This window comes from Bos javanicus, chromosome 15 (genome assembly GCF_032452875.1).
Source record: "Bos javanicus breed banteng chromosome 15, ARS-OSU_banteng_1.0, whole genome shotgun sequence".
Taxonomy (NCBI): Eukaryota; Metazoa; Chordata; class Mammalia; order Artiodactyla; family Bovidae; genus Bos; species Bos javanicus.
In genome coordinates this window covers 42,048,181-42,065,031 of record NC_083882.1, presented here as the reverse complement: position 1 = coordinate 42,065,031, position 16,851 = coordinate 42,048,181, and the positions used below count along the sequence as shown (strand labels likewise).

Here is a 16,851-nt window from a genome sequence, read left to right as displayed (position 1 = left end):
GAAGACATCCCGTGGCCTTCACTATCTTCATCCAGGATACGAAGTCTCCTGCTTGTCACTTGGTGGCTGGATGGCCTTGGACAAGTCATGTAACATCCCCCAGTTCTAGTGTCCTCCTATGAAACTGAGGTGCAGACACATCCCCTTTAGCGTTGCTGGCGAGAGCACACGAAATCACGTATGGAAAGTCTGCCACTCAGTGTTGGAAGAGAGTCGGTGCTTCCCCACAACCCGCTCCGAAGCGGCACCGGCCAGAGATGAACAGGGCACAGTGGTTAGAGCAGAGCCTATGGAGATGGGCTGCCTGGGGTTGTAGGCCAGCACCACCTGTCACCAGCTGTGTTTCCTCTCTGGGCTAAAATGTCCCATCTCCATGATGAGGATAATAACAACCTGTGCTTTGTAGGGTTGTGGAGGTCTGAATTGCTACATGGCAAGTGCTTAGAGCAGTGTTCCATGCATAGTAAGAATGGCATGTTTGCTTTTTCTTCTTCTAGAAAACATGTTTATGGGAATCACTGATCATGGTGTAGCAATTTGTACAGGATTGTACCTCCCAATCTTACATGGTATGCAAGAACATCCTGCTTACTACCAAGCACAGAGGAAGGTACATCAGCTGTGAATACAAGCAGCCACTTTCAACACACACCTATAGACTTACGCACCCACACACAAACACCACTGAATCATGGACAAAACAGACATGACAATGACAATTGTAATTTCCATTAAGGACAAAAAGCCCAAGACACTCCCCAAGGCAGAAGTGTACCCTCATATTCCCAGTTGTGTTGAGGGGCAGGCGTTGCAGCTGGACTCGTACGGACTTGGCTCTGACTCCCAGCTCTCCTAGCTCTGCTCCTCCTCAGTGGTCTGACCCTAGACAAGTCACTTACTTTAAGTTTCCTCCCCATAAAAGCCTTGGGGTGAAGCTGAGGGGAGTTCATGCCACCTGTCACCCACACGTCACTGCCACCTGGTGGGGACAACAGAACCCCCGGCGGGCTCCGACTCCCTAGTACTCCCAGCCTAACAGCCTGGGAAGCAACTTCCTTTTTCCTGCAGAAGATCCATGGGCTGCTTGACTCCCCCCACACCGAGACCCTCAAAGAGCAGCTTGGAAAGTGGGTGTTAAGAGGGCAGCTGCTGCTGAACTCTGGGGGATGGGAGCACCAGCGAGGGGTCCCTGACAATCTCACACTGTTTACTCAATCTGCAGAGCATCTCCAGGCTTTTATAGCCGTTTACTGGACAAGAGGGAACAGACAGCTGGGCCCCTCTCTGGCCTCCGGCTTCCACCGGCCTTTCCTTTGGAAAAAGGCAGCCTGAGTGCCTTCCACTCTAGGAATAGCTCTGACTCCGAGCTTCTAGAGGTGTGCAGGCTCAGTGCACAGGCCAGGCACACACAACCCCTCGAGGGTGCAGGGAAAGGTCACAGAGGGGCAAAGCTGGAAGCAGGAGAGATGGGGACGGGGTAAAAACCGGGGCTGCCACCAGAACACAGGATAGAAAGTGCAGGGACAGATACAGGGGCAGGTCAAGGAGGGAGACAGACAGGGCTGGGCCAGCACAAGGGCCAAAGTGGACAGGAGGCGAGTGTTGGGGGGGGTTGGTGACGGTGGCAGAGAGAGACACAAGCGCTCACAGAGCAGGGCTGGGGCAGCAGGCAGTGTGTGAAGAGCCCTGCCCAGTGGGCTTACGTAATCCGGGGACCCTCTATTACTCCAAAGTGGTCCACAGGAAATCTGGGGATGGGGATCCCCAGTCAGAACCCACGTTTTCGCCCTAACTTGTGCATGCTTTCCAACAGCAAGCAAAAGAAGCACAATTTACTTAAGTTAGGACAGGCTAAGATTCACTTCTTATTTTAAAATGATGACAGCAACAATGAAAATACTCGGCTGAAATGCCATTCGACCAAGCCAGCTCCCCTAGAAAGTTAAAGTCAGGCGCCCCCATCCCAGCACACCCTGTACCTTTAAGGAGGAGAAGAGTTCCCTTGCTCCCAGCTGAAGAGGCAGGTTATTCTTGGAGATAGCGACGACTTACCTAAAACTGAGTTATTCCCCTTTCCTCCTCTGGCCAGCCTCTCTTCACTCTGGGGAGCTTTTACCATTTAAGGTCAATGTTACATCTGGCTCCGGAGCTTGGAGCTGAGAAGCCTCTGGCTGCCGAGCTCCGCTGCCCGCCTCCTCGGAGAGGGGCTGGGACTTAGAGCCCAGAGCTCCTCGGGGACCCCTCTGGCCCAACTCAGGGGGCAAACGGCAGGGAAGCTGGCCAGGCCATCCGAGGCTCAGCGCAGGCTGGGCCTGAGAGGCAGTGGCTGGCCCTGGGCCCCTCCCACAGGCACCCACACAGTGGAGGGCAGTGCCCACAGGCAGCTCATGCTGCTGGGCATGTCCTGGGCAGGCAGGGACCAAGAGAACTCGGCCGATCTGCCTCCCAGCCTGGAGTCTCCAGCGAGCATGTGAGTCTGGACAAGACCCTGGCCCAGCGCCAGCGAGACTGGGAACATTTCCTGTCCCGGGGATTGGGAGGTGGGGGCTGCTCCCACCTTAAACCCTCGGGATTAGCAGAGAGAAGGGCCTGGAAGATTCAGCTAATTCCAGACCTGGCACCCGCCCCAGGGCTTCAGTCCTTGCTCCTCCACTGAGTAGCCCTGGGGTCTTAACCTCGTGGAGCCTCAGTCTCCTCATCTCTAAAGTGGGAATCACTGGGATCACAATGCCTAACTCCTAGGGTTGCAGGAGGATTTGATGAGATGATACTGAAAGGCTTAGCAGAGTGCTAGCATCTCAGACTTGCTGATCAATACCAGTGAGTTTCCTGCCCCTGCTCAGACACAGGTGAGGAAGAGCTGCTCTCTCCTGAAGTCCACACCTTGCCCTTACTCGCTCCTCACCACCTTGGGTGCAGCCCCCCACCCAGAGAAAGATCATGGTGCTGTGGGCCCTGGCCAGTCACATGGGGTCTCCAACCCTTTTCAGCAGTTAGAGGCAGCTCAGAGAAATCCTATGTAGGACTGCCAGATAGAATGCAGGACACCTACTTAGACTTGAATTTCAGAGAACACATATCTATTTTAGTATAAGTATGTCCCAAATATTGCACAGGACATGCTTACATACACACACACACATATATATGCTGTGCTGTGTGCTTAATTGCTCAGTAGTATCTGACTCTTTGTGACTCCATGGACTGTAACCCACAAGGTTCCTCTGTCCATGGGGATTCTCCAGGCAAGAATACTGGAGTGGGTTGCCATGCCCTCTTCCAGGGCATCTGCCCAACCCAGGGATCAAACCCAGGTCTGCCGCATTGCAGGCGGATTCTTTACCATCTAAGCCACCCCAGAAGCCCAAGAATACTGGAGTGGGTAGCCTATTCCTTCTTCAGGAGATTTTCCCAACTCAGGAATCAAACTGGCATCTCCTGCATTGCAGGTGAATTCTTTACCAGCTGACCTACCAGGGAAGCCCCATATATGTGTGTATGTATGTATATATATATATATAAAATCTGAAATTCTAATTTAATGAAATTTAATGGCTCATCCTGTATTTTTATTTGCTAAATCTGGCAACTCTAGTGGTGGGCCATCACTTACCACCTCAGAAAGTGTTCGCCAGTCATGCTGAGGGCTCTAGGTGTCGGTACCTCGAGACGTGTGGCCTCAAGCCCTCCTGGTGACAGCTGCCTGGCTGCATACAGTCCTTATCCTCAGTTCCTGGCTGTGGCAGGCTTTCTCCCCCAAACCTAGCCCACTGGGCTTCTATCCCAGCCCCTTCCACGGACATCCAGTCCTGGACTGTCTCTTCTCCTTGCTTGTTACGAAAGAGATTCCTGATGAGACTATAGTACATGCTGTCTGTCAAACCCATAAATAACTATTTTTGTAGATGGAACCAGAGAAGACTCATGGGTACTAGCCATGCTTTCCCTCAGGCACCTACACCTATCCATTGACTGGGAACAGGCTCCCACTGGCAAAACCACAACGTGATAGCTACTAGAACTGCAAGTAGAGGGATTAGAATGAATTACCAAACTCTTTACTGCTGTTTCTCCAACTTCATTGTGCAATAGAATCATCAAGTGTGAAACTCTCTGGACCCCTTTTCTAGAAATTCTAATCTTGTGGCTCTAAAGTGAGGCCCAGAAACCTATATTTTATTTAAGGCCCTCGGGTGATTCTCACTTATGCAGTTGGTCCAAAAACCCCATTTTAGGGAGTGGTACTCCAAAAGTTGATTTTATGAATCTAGCAGCAATTCCTGCAAAGACAACTAGGAACTTCAGTTTGTGTGCATGTGAGGAAGGAGGTGTGAGTGTATGTCTGTGTGTCTATGTGTCTGTATGTGTTATATAAACCTTATATTGAACACCTACGATATTCTAATCACTGTATTAGACACTCTCCATAAAAGCATGTACCTTCCTATGTGCCCCGTGAAATAGAGCTATTATACCATTCTTTTGAAAAGAAAACTAATAAGATTTAAAGAGGCAAAAAGACCTGTGTGATGTTCCACAGCCAGTAAGCGGTACAGCAAAGAAGTGAACTTAGGTGGTTTGGCCCTAAAAGTCTGTCCCTGTACCATACTTCCTTCTCTTCAGCCTAATTTCTTAAATTAGGGTTTATGGATAGCCTTCAGGAGTCTCTGAGCCAATTGAAACTGTGTGCAAAATACTGTGTGATTTCTGTTTTTCTTGGGTACAGGCCTACAGCTTTCACCAGACTCACAAAAGGGTCACCAAATAACATTTAAAATCACTATATTAACACACATTTCATAAAGCACGTCACTGATGGGTGTGTGAAATGAGCACGCTCTATAGAAGACAATTTAGCATGATCAAAATTACAAGGCTTGTATCCTTTGATCCAATTCCACACCTAAGAATTTATTTTGCAAACATATTCCCACGCTTGGGGAAATGACAAATGAACACGATTATTCACTGCAGCTTTGTGTATAAAAGCAGAAGGATTGGAAACAACATAAGTGTCCACCAACTGTCAGCCGTAAAAATGATGGGTATAGCCACAGCACAGGGTGGGGAAATGCAGGGACAGGAAAAGCCTCCAAGATCTCACGGTTAAGTAGAAAAAGTAGGATAACAGAACAGCATAGATATGTAAACACACACACAAATATACTCACATTCACACATACATACTCACAAGTACATATGTATGTGTACACACAATCTCACTAAAATTAACACAAGAAATAAATAACATTAACATTAATTGCCAGATGGTACTAGTGGTAAAGAACCAATCTGCCAATGCAGGAGACATAAGAAACACAGGTTCAGTCCTTGGTCAGAAAGATCCCCTGGAGGAGGGCATGGCAACCCACTACAGTATTCTTGCTTGGAGAATCCCATGGACAGAGGAGCCCGGTGGGCTCTACAGACGATAGGGTTTCAAAGAGTCGGACACAACTGAAGTGACTTAGCATGTAGTAGCCTATGGGGAGGAAATCTAAGTGGCTGGGGCAAAGAGTATACACTGTGTATTTTATTTATACATTTAAAGTTTGAATCATGTGAATAAGTCATATGTTTACATTCAAAAATAGTAATGAAACAGAAGCATTGCTAGAAACAGGGATTTAGTTAATTCATCTTCCAGCACTGCCTCCCCCAAGTGTCAGAGTATTGGCATGAGCCTGACTAAAGGTTATTTTGGGTTTCTTACTTTTTATTTTTGAATAATTACAGAAATGCAGGAAGTTCAAGAATAGTACAAAGAGTCTCATGTACACTTCCCCCAGCTTCCCCCAGTGGTAATAGCATATACGACTATATGAAAGCCAGAAAGTGGGCACTGGTACCTTATTGTTAACTAGATCACAGATTTTATTATTTTTTTAAATTAGAGTATAGTTGCTTTACACTGCCGTGTCAGTTTCTGCTGTACAGCAAAGCGAATCAGCTATAGACACACATATAGTGTTCATTGCTCAATCGTGTTTGACCCTTTGCAAGCCCATGGACTGTAGCCAGCCAGACTTCTCTGTCCATGGACTTCTCCAGGAAAGAATACTGGAGTGAGTAGCCATTCCCTTCTCCAGGGGATCTTAACAACCCAGGGATCAAACCCAGGTCTCCTGCATTGCAGGCAGATGCTCTACCGTCTGAGCCATTACATATATCCCCTCTTTTTGGATTTTCTTCCCATTTAGGTCACCAGAGAGCACTGCGTAGAGTTCCCTGTGTTGTACAATGGGTTCTCATCAATTATCTATTTTATGCATAGTAGTGTATATATGTCTATAGATCTTATTCTAAAAGTTATTTTAAAAATGCAGCCTTCTCACAGCTCACATATTCATTTAAAATGTTTTTTGGGTGTGCCAGACTAGAGTTGGCTGATGGGATGTGGTAGGGACACTTCAGAGCCATCCCTGCTCTCATGCAGTATAGACCAGAGAAGGTGACCCCTTACTTAAACAGTAACAGTATTTGGAGGCCTGGGACCCAGCAGTATACAAGGAGTGTTGACACAGCTCTAAAAAAGGCACTGTGTCCTTTGCTGTCCTGGTCATGGAGCTTCACAGCTTGCCTGAAAGCTGACTTTTAATCCTTAAAAGAGCATGAGCAATTACTCGGGCTATATTTATCCTTGTTCCTGGAGCCACACAGGGATTTGGCCTCACTCTACCCAAATCTCCAGTTCATCCATCACTCATTCCCATCAGAGACAATCACGTGTCCTCAACATCAAAGTGGTAGGCCAGTGGAGGCGCACTGGCACACGACTGGGGGACGCACTCCCCTCAGGCCCTCTGACTCAAAGCCAGGGAAGAAGTTTAAAAATCCCAGGCCAAAAGCACATCTTGGGGCTGAGGGAAGCCAAGCCAGGAGAAGCAGAAGCTTGCCAAGAACTCTGCCAGCTCAGGGACTGGGATGACCTCACTGGGAGTATTGGCCTCCCTGCCCCTTTTATACGTAGGGACTCTGTGAAATGCCCAGTACTTAGGAGGCCCTGGATGAGTAAGTGAACAGATAAGTGGCCAAATTGGCAGGAATGACATCCAGGTGTCAATGCAAGGGACAATGACAGGTGTCATTGACTGAACGTGGTGCCAGGCACTCTGTTAGCAACTTTACATATAAGGTCTAGTCAGTCTTCACCAAGCCCACGTGATGTAGGCCTTCTCACCCCTAGGTCCTAGATGAGGAACCTGGGATATGGAGAGGTCAAGGAGCCTGCTAGTGCCTTACAATTATAAAACTTATCTTTGCCACTCTAGAATCTCAGGGTGTCAACTTCAGGAGAGCAGACTTGGGGAACTTCCTTGGTGGTCTAGTGGCTAAGATCCTGGCATCCTGACTGCATTAGGCCAGTCCTGGGGAGAACAGCCGCCAGAAAAATTATCCTCCACTTTCTCCACTCGACCTCAAGAGCATGACCGACCCATTTGTTTCAAGGACGTGTTCTGTGTGCATGACTTGTGCTTGGACTTCTGCTGGCAGTGAGGTTATACAGATGAGCAAAATGTGACTCCTGTCCTCCAGGAGCTTATGGGATAAGATGCAAGAAGGTAAGTAACATCTGTGATTACAAGGTGTGTGAAAGTGGTTTACAAACTCTCTCTGTGTGCTTACATAGGCATTAGAGTAAAACTGTTCTGTAAGGAAGAATGTGGTTAGCAACCATGGATGGGCTGGGCTGCTGAACTTGAACCCAAGAGCTGCAGATGCTCCAAGGAAGAAGAAGCGGGGACAATGAGGAAGGTTTGATTCTAGAGGAGTGGGCATTTGAGGCAGTCATGTGTCCAAACAGGTCAAGGTTTCAAGATGTGAAGAGTGGGTCAGGGAGATTGTTCCTAGTGGAATAAGTGGTGTGGGTCTAAGTGGAGAAGCAGGAAAGTGCTCAGGAATGCAGTGGCAGGGCTTCTGTCATGGAGCTGACCTGAGTTGGTCAGACTATGAAGGAACCTTGAAGCCCAGGCTTGAGTTTGGACTTAACTCCATGTGGATTGGGAGCCCCAGGAGGTTTCTAAGCAGGACTAGTGTGTGGTGAAAGTTAGGCTTTGGGACGATTGTTGTAGGACAGTGGGACCAGTCAAGAGATAACTGATAAAAGTCCTTTGGAGCCACATGGACTCCAAGGAATTATAGGGAAATTATGTAATCTCTTCAGTGTCAATTTCTTCTTTTTCAAAATGGGTAATACTGGGGATTATCTTCAAAATATCTGTCATGACCCACATGCTGGCCAATTGTAATAGGTATCAATGGCTATATCACTGGAGTCACTGGATCCTAGAGATCCCCTGCAGTATGAGGCACCAACACTAGATCTCCTCATGATCTGAGTTGCCAGGTCATGGGGAGATCTAGGGAATTCTGGGGGAGATTCCAGGGCAACTGAGGTGGTGGAGGAGAGTCAGGGGTCTCAGAGTAGGAGCTGTTTACCAACTGGCAGGGAGGTACCTTGACATTTTAACAACACATGGCTATAGTGGAGTGACTGGGCTAAACACTAGCCTAGGTGCTCCTGAAACACCCCATAGACATGTGGCTCTCAGGAGAGAAGAACCAGGTTGAGCAACTGGATATACAGTGGAGTCATTTATGGAGATGTGAAAGCCAGCTGGGGTACAGGAGTAATAGACTCCAGAGTCCCATTTTGGACATGTCAAGTTGTAGATGACTATGAAACATCCCCGTGGAGATCACACACGGATAACTGAACGCAGGAAGCTCTGCACAGAAGTGGTAACAGCAGTGGTAAGGGTGGGAAGAAAGACATAGACTCAATAAATTTGCAACCTAACTGCATGTGGGGTGTGGAAAGAAGAGGTCAGGTGGCTCCAGAATTTTGACCTGATCCCTGGGCAGGTAAAGTGAATGTTAATACCACAGGGCAGCCAGGAGCAGGCACTCACTGGCCAAGAAAAATCAGTTCAGTTTGAGATGCTGGTGGGATGCCTGGATGGAAATACCCAGATGGAGACACTCAAATGGAGATGCCCAGAAGATGGTTAGAAATACAGGATTGCAAGGATTGTTCCTTGAGAGATGTCTAGACTAGTGGAATAGACTTTAGAAATGCGGATCTCTAGGAGACCTTTAAATCACAAGTGAAGAAGACTGTAAATAAGCTATTGGATATTTGGGAGGGCCATGTCAATAGATGGAATTAGAAGCCAATTTTCAGGGATTTGGTGAGGCCTGGGATGTGAAGGCAATGAGACTCATTTCATCATGCACTTGGCAACAGTGTGCTGTGACAACCAAGTCATTCTTGGCTCATTGAAAATCCACAGTCCACTGAGACTCCCAGATCTTTACATAAGCAGAGCTCTCTCTACTTTGCCCCCACCACTAACTATCCTGAATAACAGTGTAGTCTCAACTTGTTCTTCAAACACAGGATTTCTGTGCAGGTGCCATGACACAACAGATTGTTTATTTCACCAAAGGAAGAGACAAACCTTTCTCAGATTGTCCTTTCAGGCTTCACATACATTTGGGAGTTTGCATTTTTTTATGAAAAAAGAAAAAAGATGTGAAGCATAAAAGGATTTTTGAGGTTTGTGAGTTGACATTCCACCATTAAATTAATGCTAACAAAAGCTCGATTTCACTAATCCTGAGAGGAACTTGATCTCCAGATGCACTGACTGCTGATTGGATGCCTGCACCACGAGGCCTCTTCCACAGCCCAGAGTTGGGTGTTTTTCCTTTTTAAAACTACTTTGAAGTTGTGAAGAGCATGTATCACTTTTTAAGAGCAAACCCAAAAGAACTCTTGCAAGTAGTTTTGTTCAAGTGAAGGCTAACTGAACTAAATAGAACAGTCCCCTTTCATAACAACAAAAGCAGAAAAAAGAGGAAGAGAAGGAAGAGAGAGGGTGTGCATTTGTTCTTCCTCATCTCCCCAGTATGGAACGCTAGACTTCTCTGGGCCTTGGTTCTCAGGCCTAGATTCTTTTCTATCTGCACTTATTCCCAAGAGAATCTTTTTGAGCTCATGATTTTAAATATCATTTATTTAAACTCTCTGAAGACTCTTAAATGTTCATGTCCACTCTGGACCTCTCCTCCCAACTCCAAAGTCATATATCCAACCGCCCACTCAACACCTTCCCTTGGGTGTCTCACAGTCAGCTCCAACTTAACCCAAGGGCCTGCTTTGCCTTCAGCTTTCTCCATCTTGGTAAATGGCAAGTCCATCCTTTGAGCTGCTCAAACACAAAACATGGCTCATTATTTCCCTTCCTGCTCCTCACACACCCCACAGGGAATCCATCAGAAGATTCTGTTGGCTGTATTTTCAAAATACATCCAGAGTCTGACCATTTCTTACTATGTTTATCAATACTACAGGTCTAGGCCTCCATGATTTCTTGCCAGTCATCAATGCAATTGCCTCCTAATTGCTTGTTTGCCCTTACAAAACAGGCAGAGTATTTTTTTTTCCATCATGAGTTATATCATGACTTACAAAACTTACTCTGTACCAGGTACTATACACAGTGATTTATATCCATCACTTATTTTCAAAGTGAATTCTCCCAAAGTGTTCAGTCTGCATTTTCCAGGTTAAGGTACTGAAATGAAATTCCTTATCCAGGATCACACAGCTCTTCTTTGAAAGAGCTGGACCTAAACACCTTAAGTCCCAGGCTCTTTCCTTCAATCCAGTTGCTGATGAATAATATGATTTTCACCCCCAGGAAATCCCTCTCTCAAAGCTGCCTGATGAAGTCAATGCAATCTAGAGTCGAGTTCATAAAAAGAGATTTAGACAAAACCAGGTAGGTAAAAATGAAAGAAAAATAGGAGGAACATTTCTGTAGGTCAATCATCTTGACAGCAGTTTATCTGCCCAATTTATTCCATTTAGTCAGTAAATTCCATTCTGTCGAACTTATGGTGTGATATATCCGAAAGAGGTTGTTCAACCAGGTTTCCTGGGGCCATGTGAAGATAAAACCAACTAGGGCCATATTTACCCTCCTTCCCATCCTTGGGATTCTGGGCCCTGTAATATCATTTCTTTATTTTTCACAACATTCTGGGTACAGTGATCCTCAGGCTCATTACCTCTTTTCTTTCAACAATGACAAAAATTGCACAAACACATATCTGAGCACATCCTCCAAACATGGAGAAATGTCTATGCTTCAGAATTCACAAATGTCCCATCCAATCCATTTGTTTGTGTAACCTTGAACTTTCAAATTTAAAATAAACCATGTACTAGACAAAAGAATTCACTTTGGATCTGAGCCTTTCTTTGTGATCATCCCTTCTTCTTCTGGATTAAAAGCAAAAGACATCTTACAGCTTGTTTTGGATTCTCCAAAAGCTAGTTTTGAGGGGTGCTAGGGACCTCCCTTGTCTTTCTTGGATGGGAATGCTGCTCCTTGTTTTGATTTATTTTTGTTTTTTTCTGAATGTTGAAAATACTCTGGGAATGAAAAACTGTAAGGCTGGACCCTGAGGGCAGGGCCCCTGGGTGATGGGTTCCCTAAGAGCTGTAAGGGCCAAAGGGATAAGTTACCCCTTGGAAGTGCATAGCTTTGGCTCTGCATGGAAGTTGTCACCCTATGACCCAAAGGAATCTGCTTGTGCTTCAAATGTAGATCTATGGGATGGGGTGAGGATTTTGGTGGGCTAAAATTGTGATGTGAACCAGAAAGCCTCTGAGAAAAGGCTCAGAACTATGAGAGGTGAAGAAGAGGGAACATGCCAAAGCCTAGAACCAGACTTTATGCCAGCTTATGGTCAAGCTCCAAAAACTCCAAATTGCTCAAAGCAAAATAGGAGAGGATCTCAGGGGCTACCTTCCAAGGGACCTGCCAGGAGGGAGAGAGTGGGAATCCGTAGAGTCAGTGGAGGACAGCAGTAAGGGAAGAATTTTTCTCTTCCAGAAGTCTGAAGACCCTCCATAGCCCTTAGGGAACATGACACACACCACAGAGAATGGCCTTTGGCCAAGAGTAGGGATGGCTTCCCAGGTGGTGCTAGTGGTAAAGAACATGCCTTCCAATGCAGGAGATGTAAGAGACATGGGTTCTATCCCAAGGTTGGGAACATCCCCTGGTGGTGGGCATGGCAACTCACCCCAGCATCCTTGCCTGGAGAATCCCATGGATAGAAGAGCCTGGTGGACTACAGTCCATGGGGTTACAAAGAGTCAGACATGACTGAAACAACTTAGCACGCACATGTTCAGGGACTCAAAGTCACAGCTTAAAATCCACAGCTTACTATTCATTTCTTCATTCATTCATTCATTCAATAAACATGTGTCTTTTCTACTTCCTGCTAACGAGTCTGCTTGCCTTTACTCTTGCCTTTGTCCAATCCAATCCAGTCCCCCCACCTCAGTAGCCAGAAAGACACTTCTAAAATGCCATTCTGTTGCTTACACCCACTGGCAGAGGGAGACCAGACAACAGCAACTGAAAGGTCTCTACTCCCTGTATTGAGAGCTCCTCTCCCTGAGCCTGGCTAGGTCTTCCCTCCTCCTTTGTGCTTAAACGATCCATTGCTGGACTTCCCTGATGGTACAGCGGTTAAAACTTTGCCTGCCAATACAGGGGACACGGGTTCAATCCTTGGTCCTGGAAGATCCCACGTGCCATGGGGAAACTAAGCCCATGCACCACAACTACTGAGCTGTGTGTCTAGAGCCTGTCCTCCACAGCAAGAGAAACCACCGCCACGAGAAGCCCCCACACCGCAGCTAAAGAGTAACCCCTGCTCTCTGCAACTAGAGAAAGCCCGCACAGCAAGAAGACCCAGCACAGCAAAAACTTAAAAAACAGATCCATTGCTGACCATAGACCCTTCACATACCTTTTCTAGTTGTGTTAATATGAAACCCTGAGTGATGTCGCCTTCGATTTTGCACTAGAATAGTTCTTTGAACTCTCAGAGTTTCATCTTATTTTTTGGAGTTTTTAGAAGGAGAAATGGAGAAGAAAATGACAACCCACTCCAGTGTTCTTGCCTGGAGAATCCCAGGGACGGGGGAGCCTCGTGGGCTGCCGTCTCTGGGGTTGCACAGAGTCGGACACGACTGAAGTGACTTAGCAGCAGCAGAAGGAGAAAAGGAGAATGGGGTAGAACAAATGATGTTGCCTCTTTGTGAATCATTTACCTCTTCGCTTTGCCCTCAGGCCCTCTCATTAAGACCTCCATATAACATCTACAAATAACAGAGGGGCTGCTAATGTGGACTTAAAAAAAAAAAAACCCTATAATTTTTGCTGTCATTAGAAGTGGGAATAGCAAACTATATTGGGGTAGACTGTATCTACTATGGGGGAAAAATCAACCAAGTGACCTCCCCTAACTAATATAAGGCAAATAAGCACTTGTACACAGGAAAGAGATGTAACAAACTCCTGTAGTCTGACAAAGACTATCTCTCCCAAACATCTGTGATACATCCACTGTGGTAAATCTGCACAGGAAGCAAGGGCATTCAGCCCCTAACCCTTTCTTTTTGCAGGAATATTATTGCAATCTCATTGATGTATTGGGAGGGCCCCAGTTGGAATCTGTGAGCAGAAAGTGATACCAAGGGCCCCAGAGGGGCACACATAGTGAGGGTCTGGGCTGGGACCTGTGATAAGAGCCTCAGTAGTTACAGAGGAAAGGGGTTGGGGAGGGTGGAGCTCGTAACGGAGGCTGCAGGCCCCTCTCAACCAAGCCACCTTGATGTAGTGGTGTGCTTTGGGTATAAAGCCTGAGTCAAACATATGAATTAAAAGAACTATAACTTTAGGGGACTTCCCTGGTGGTCCAATGGCTAAGACTCTGCACTCCCAATGCAGAGGGACTAGGTTCAATCCCTGGTCAGGGAACTAGATCCCCCACGCTACAACTAAGAGTTTGCATGCACAATGAGGACTGAAGACCCCACGTGCCACAACTAAGAACTGATGTGGCCAAATAAATAAATCTTTCCAAAAATGCTATAACTTTAGAACCTAAATAAGAGACACTCCTGTGACTCAAGAGGATATATCAGTCAATTAGAGAAGGTTATACTATAGTAACAAAAAAACTCCAAATTCTCAGCAGCTTACAACAGTAAAGGTTTATGTCTTAGGCATGTTACATTCTGGATGTGGTTTCATTCTGCTCCATGAACTCTTCTCTCCAGGACTCAAACTAAAGGAGTAACCCCACATTGCCAATTTTGTGGCAGAAGAAAAAGAGAGTGATGGCTCTTGAAGTTTCTGACTGGAAGCAGCTTGTGTTACTTTCGTTTCATTGGCCAAAGCAAGTCATAGGGCCAAGCTGGACATCAGCGAAGTGAAAAATACAACCCTTTCACAAGGAGGGTAAAGACAATCTACCACAGAGAGTTCCAGACCAATGAAGGCATTGCTATGGCAATGATCACAACTATTTGAGACTTTTTTCAACTGTGACGCCATATGATGGAAACAGAAACAGGGGCAGCAACATCATCATTGGACCGATAAGGCTCTAGAGTTCTTTGCTTGGGATTTGGAGGCAAGACTGTATGTTTGGACTGAGTAAGCCTCTGAGGTTATTAGAAAATTCAAGGGAAAAGACGTCTTGAGTGGAAGATACTGGACTTCCAGCTAAAAGGCAGGATTGTGGGTACTTGGAAATTTCAAAGAAGATGACTTTGCTTGTACACCAAGTCGGGAAGGCAGTTCCTAACAATTTTATGCAAAATCAAGAAGGTGAAGGTGGTTTATGGTTATACAGTTAGCAGTCAATCCACAGTAATGCATGCCAGATAAGCCCTCTTACGCCCTTCATATGAATTACTTTAATCTACACAAGAATTTGGGGCTTCCCTGGTGGCTCAGTGGTAAAGAATCTGCCTGCAATGCAGGAGAGGCAGGTTCAATCCCTGGTTCAGGAAGATCCCCAAGAAGGAAATGGCAACCCACTCCAGTATTCTTGCCTGGAGAATTCCATGGACAGAGGAGCCTGGTGGGCTACAGTCCATGAAATAGCAAGAATCGGATACAACTTAGCGACTAAACCACTACCACCACCCACACAAGAATTTATAAGTAAATAGTATTCTTCCCTTATTTTACAGAAATTAAGATTTAGAAAGGTGAAGTATCCTTTCCAACAGCTAGCAGGTGGCAGAGCTCTGATTCAAACCCAAACCTCTTTAGCTCCAGAATTTTCTCTCAAAACCAGATTTGCTTGCCTCCCTGTGATGCCCTTGCTCTGACATCATCTCTTCAGCCCTTTTCCTCTACTAATTTGACACCATTTCTTTTTTGCGTCTTTGCCTGTTTTCTCTTGTACACTCCTGCTACTGCAATGCCAGGAGCCTCTCCAAACAAAGATCCCCATTCTCTGACTCCACATCCTGAAAGTTGAAATGTTTAAACCTGTCTGGGACCAGCCCAAAAGGTCAAGGTTGTCTGCAGCGTCCTGGCTTCCATGCCCTTCCCTCGTTTGCCAAGACTGGCCACCTACCTGCCTCTAGTCCATCTCCGAAGGCAACTCTCTGCCCCCAGTTCTGCACTGGGAGCGCCCAGCTCTGCTAGGAAAGGGGCAGAGCCCCAAAGTAGACCCTCCAGCAAGTGCACAGTGAGCACAGGCTAATTTGTCCTAATTCACAAGGAGAGGTCCCATTTCTAGAAGCAAACCTATTCAGCAAAGAACAACACAGGAATTTTAAAATATTGAAAATACTCCAAGTGCCAGAGTCTTTCTGTGGCAGGCCCGGATTGTTCAAGGCCTTAAGCAGCCCCACACTTGGCATTTGGAAAATTAGCAATTACCGCTGCATCTGAACAAATGGCATGCTAACGTTTACCCTTTGAAAGGTGACCGTATGCTTTGAATCAAAACTAGGAAAACACTTTGCTGAGAGAAGTTTCTCTTCTGATTTGTGAGTGTACTTAAAGGAAAAGTCCCCTGATGGCCTAAAAATACTATTATATTCGGGTTTTGCATTCAACAAAAACTCTTGTATAAACAAAAATGTAATTCTATAAAATTGAGATTGTGGGCCTTCCCCTAGTTACTCTGTCAAGGCAGGCTTACATCTGGAAGGCTTCTCCTAAAGTAGTGCTTCTCAACATGTAATTGCCTATTACATATGCTTTAAATTGAATTTCCTGGATTCTATTCCAGATTGAGGGTTGTAGAGCAGGGGGTTCTGTCATTTCTAACAAGCTTTCTAAGAAATTCCCACTGAAATTTGAGAACGACTGCCCTAACTAGTGACAGGCCAAAAAAAGAGACTAATGAGCTCATGTGAAATGGAAGTTTTAGAATCCCCTAAATGCCTATAACTTCTCTCAAAAAAAAAAAACAGTCCATGCCATTTCTTGCAAAAGATTGCTGGTTTGTGGCCAAGATGGAATAGGAAGACCCTGAAGCCACCTCTTTCCACAGGCATACCAAAATCACAATTACTTACAGAAGGGAATTCATACAACTCAACATCCAACAAACAAACAACCCAATTAAAAAATGAGCAGAAGACTCAAATAGATGCTTTTCCAAAGAAGACATATATTAAATTGCTAGCATGGTATGTATATTCAATAAATATTTTCTAAATCTGAGCTGATCCAGAAGATGAAATCAGAAAGGGAATTCTGGGATTCCCTTTAATAGAAGAAAAAAAGAGTTGAGAACCTGGCTCTGTGTCCTCACAAGGCCAGTGTGCCCCCAGGGATGAAGTTGGAGAGGAAGTTGCAGTGTCCTCGGGCTTGGCCACATCCCAGTGGTTCACTACTGTCTCTAGTCACATAAATCCTGCCACGGTGTTCAGAGATAGAATCTTGACCTGGTGAGAAGCAGAGCAACAACTGTCCAAACTCAGGTCTCCTCGGTGTTAAGATGCTGACA

The 16,851-nt window shown here is 45.9% G+C and overlaps 1 protein-coding gene and 1 non-coding gene across 6 annotated transcripts in view; one reads left to right on the top strand and one right to left on the bottom strand.

Annotated features, from left to right (window-relative positions):
• The window catches only part of IRAG1 (inositol 1,4,5-triphosphate receptor associated 1), a 125,951-nt gene extending 123,503 nt beyond the window's left edge, over positions 1-2,448 (bottom strand). Inside the window, exon 1 of one of the 5 annotated variants that reach the window (XM_061440798.1) lies at positions 2,053-2,448. In XM_061440798.1, coding sequence (XP_061296782.1) covers positions 2,053-2,119 — 67 coding nt within the window. In that variant the 5' untranslated portion in view covers positions 2,120-2,448. Of the gene's footprint in view, positions 1-1,979 lie in introns of all 5 variants that reach the window. The other 4 variants (XM_061440799.1, XM_061440803.1, XM_061440800.1 and 1 more) reach the window with 4 other exon arrangements.
• An 11,329-nt stretch (positions 2,449-13,777) lies between these two features.
• TRNAG-CCC (transfer RNA glycine (anticodon CCC)) lies at positions 13,778-13,850 on the top strand. The gene has a single exon. It is a non-coding gene; the product is annotated as a tRNA-Gly (tRNA).
• The last annotated feature ends 3,001 nt before the right edge of the window (positions 13,851-16,851 follow it).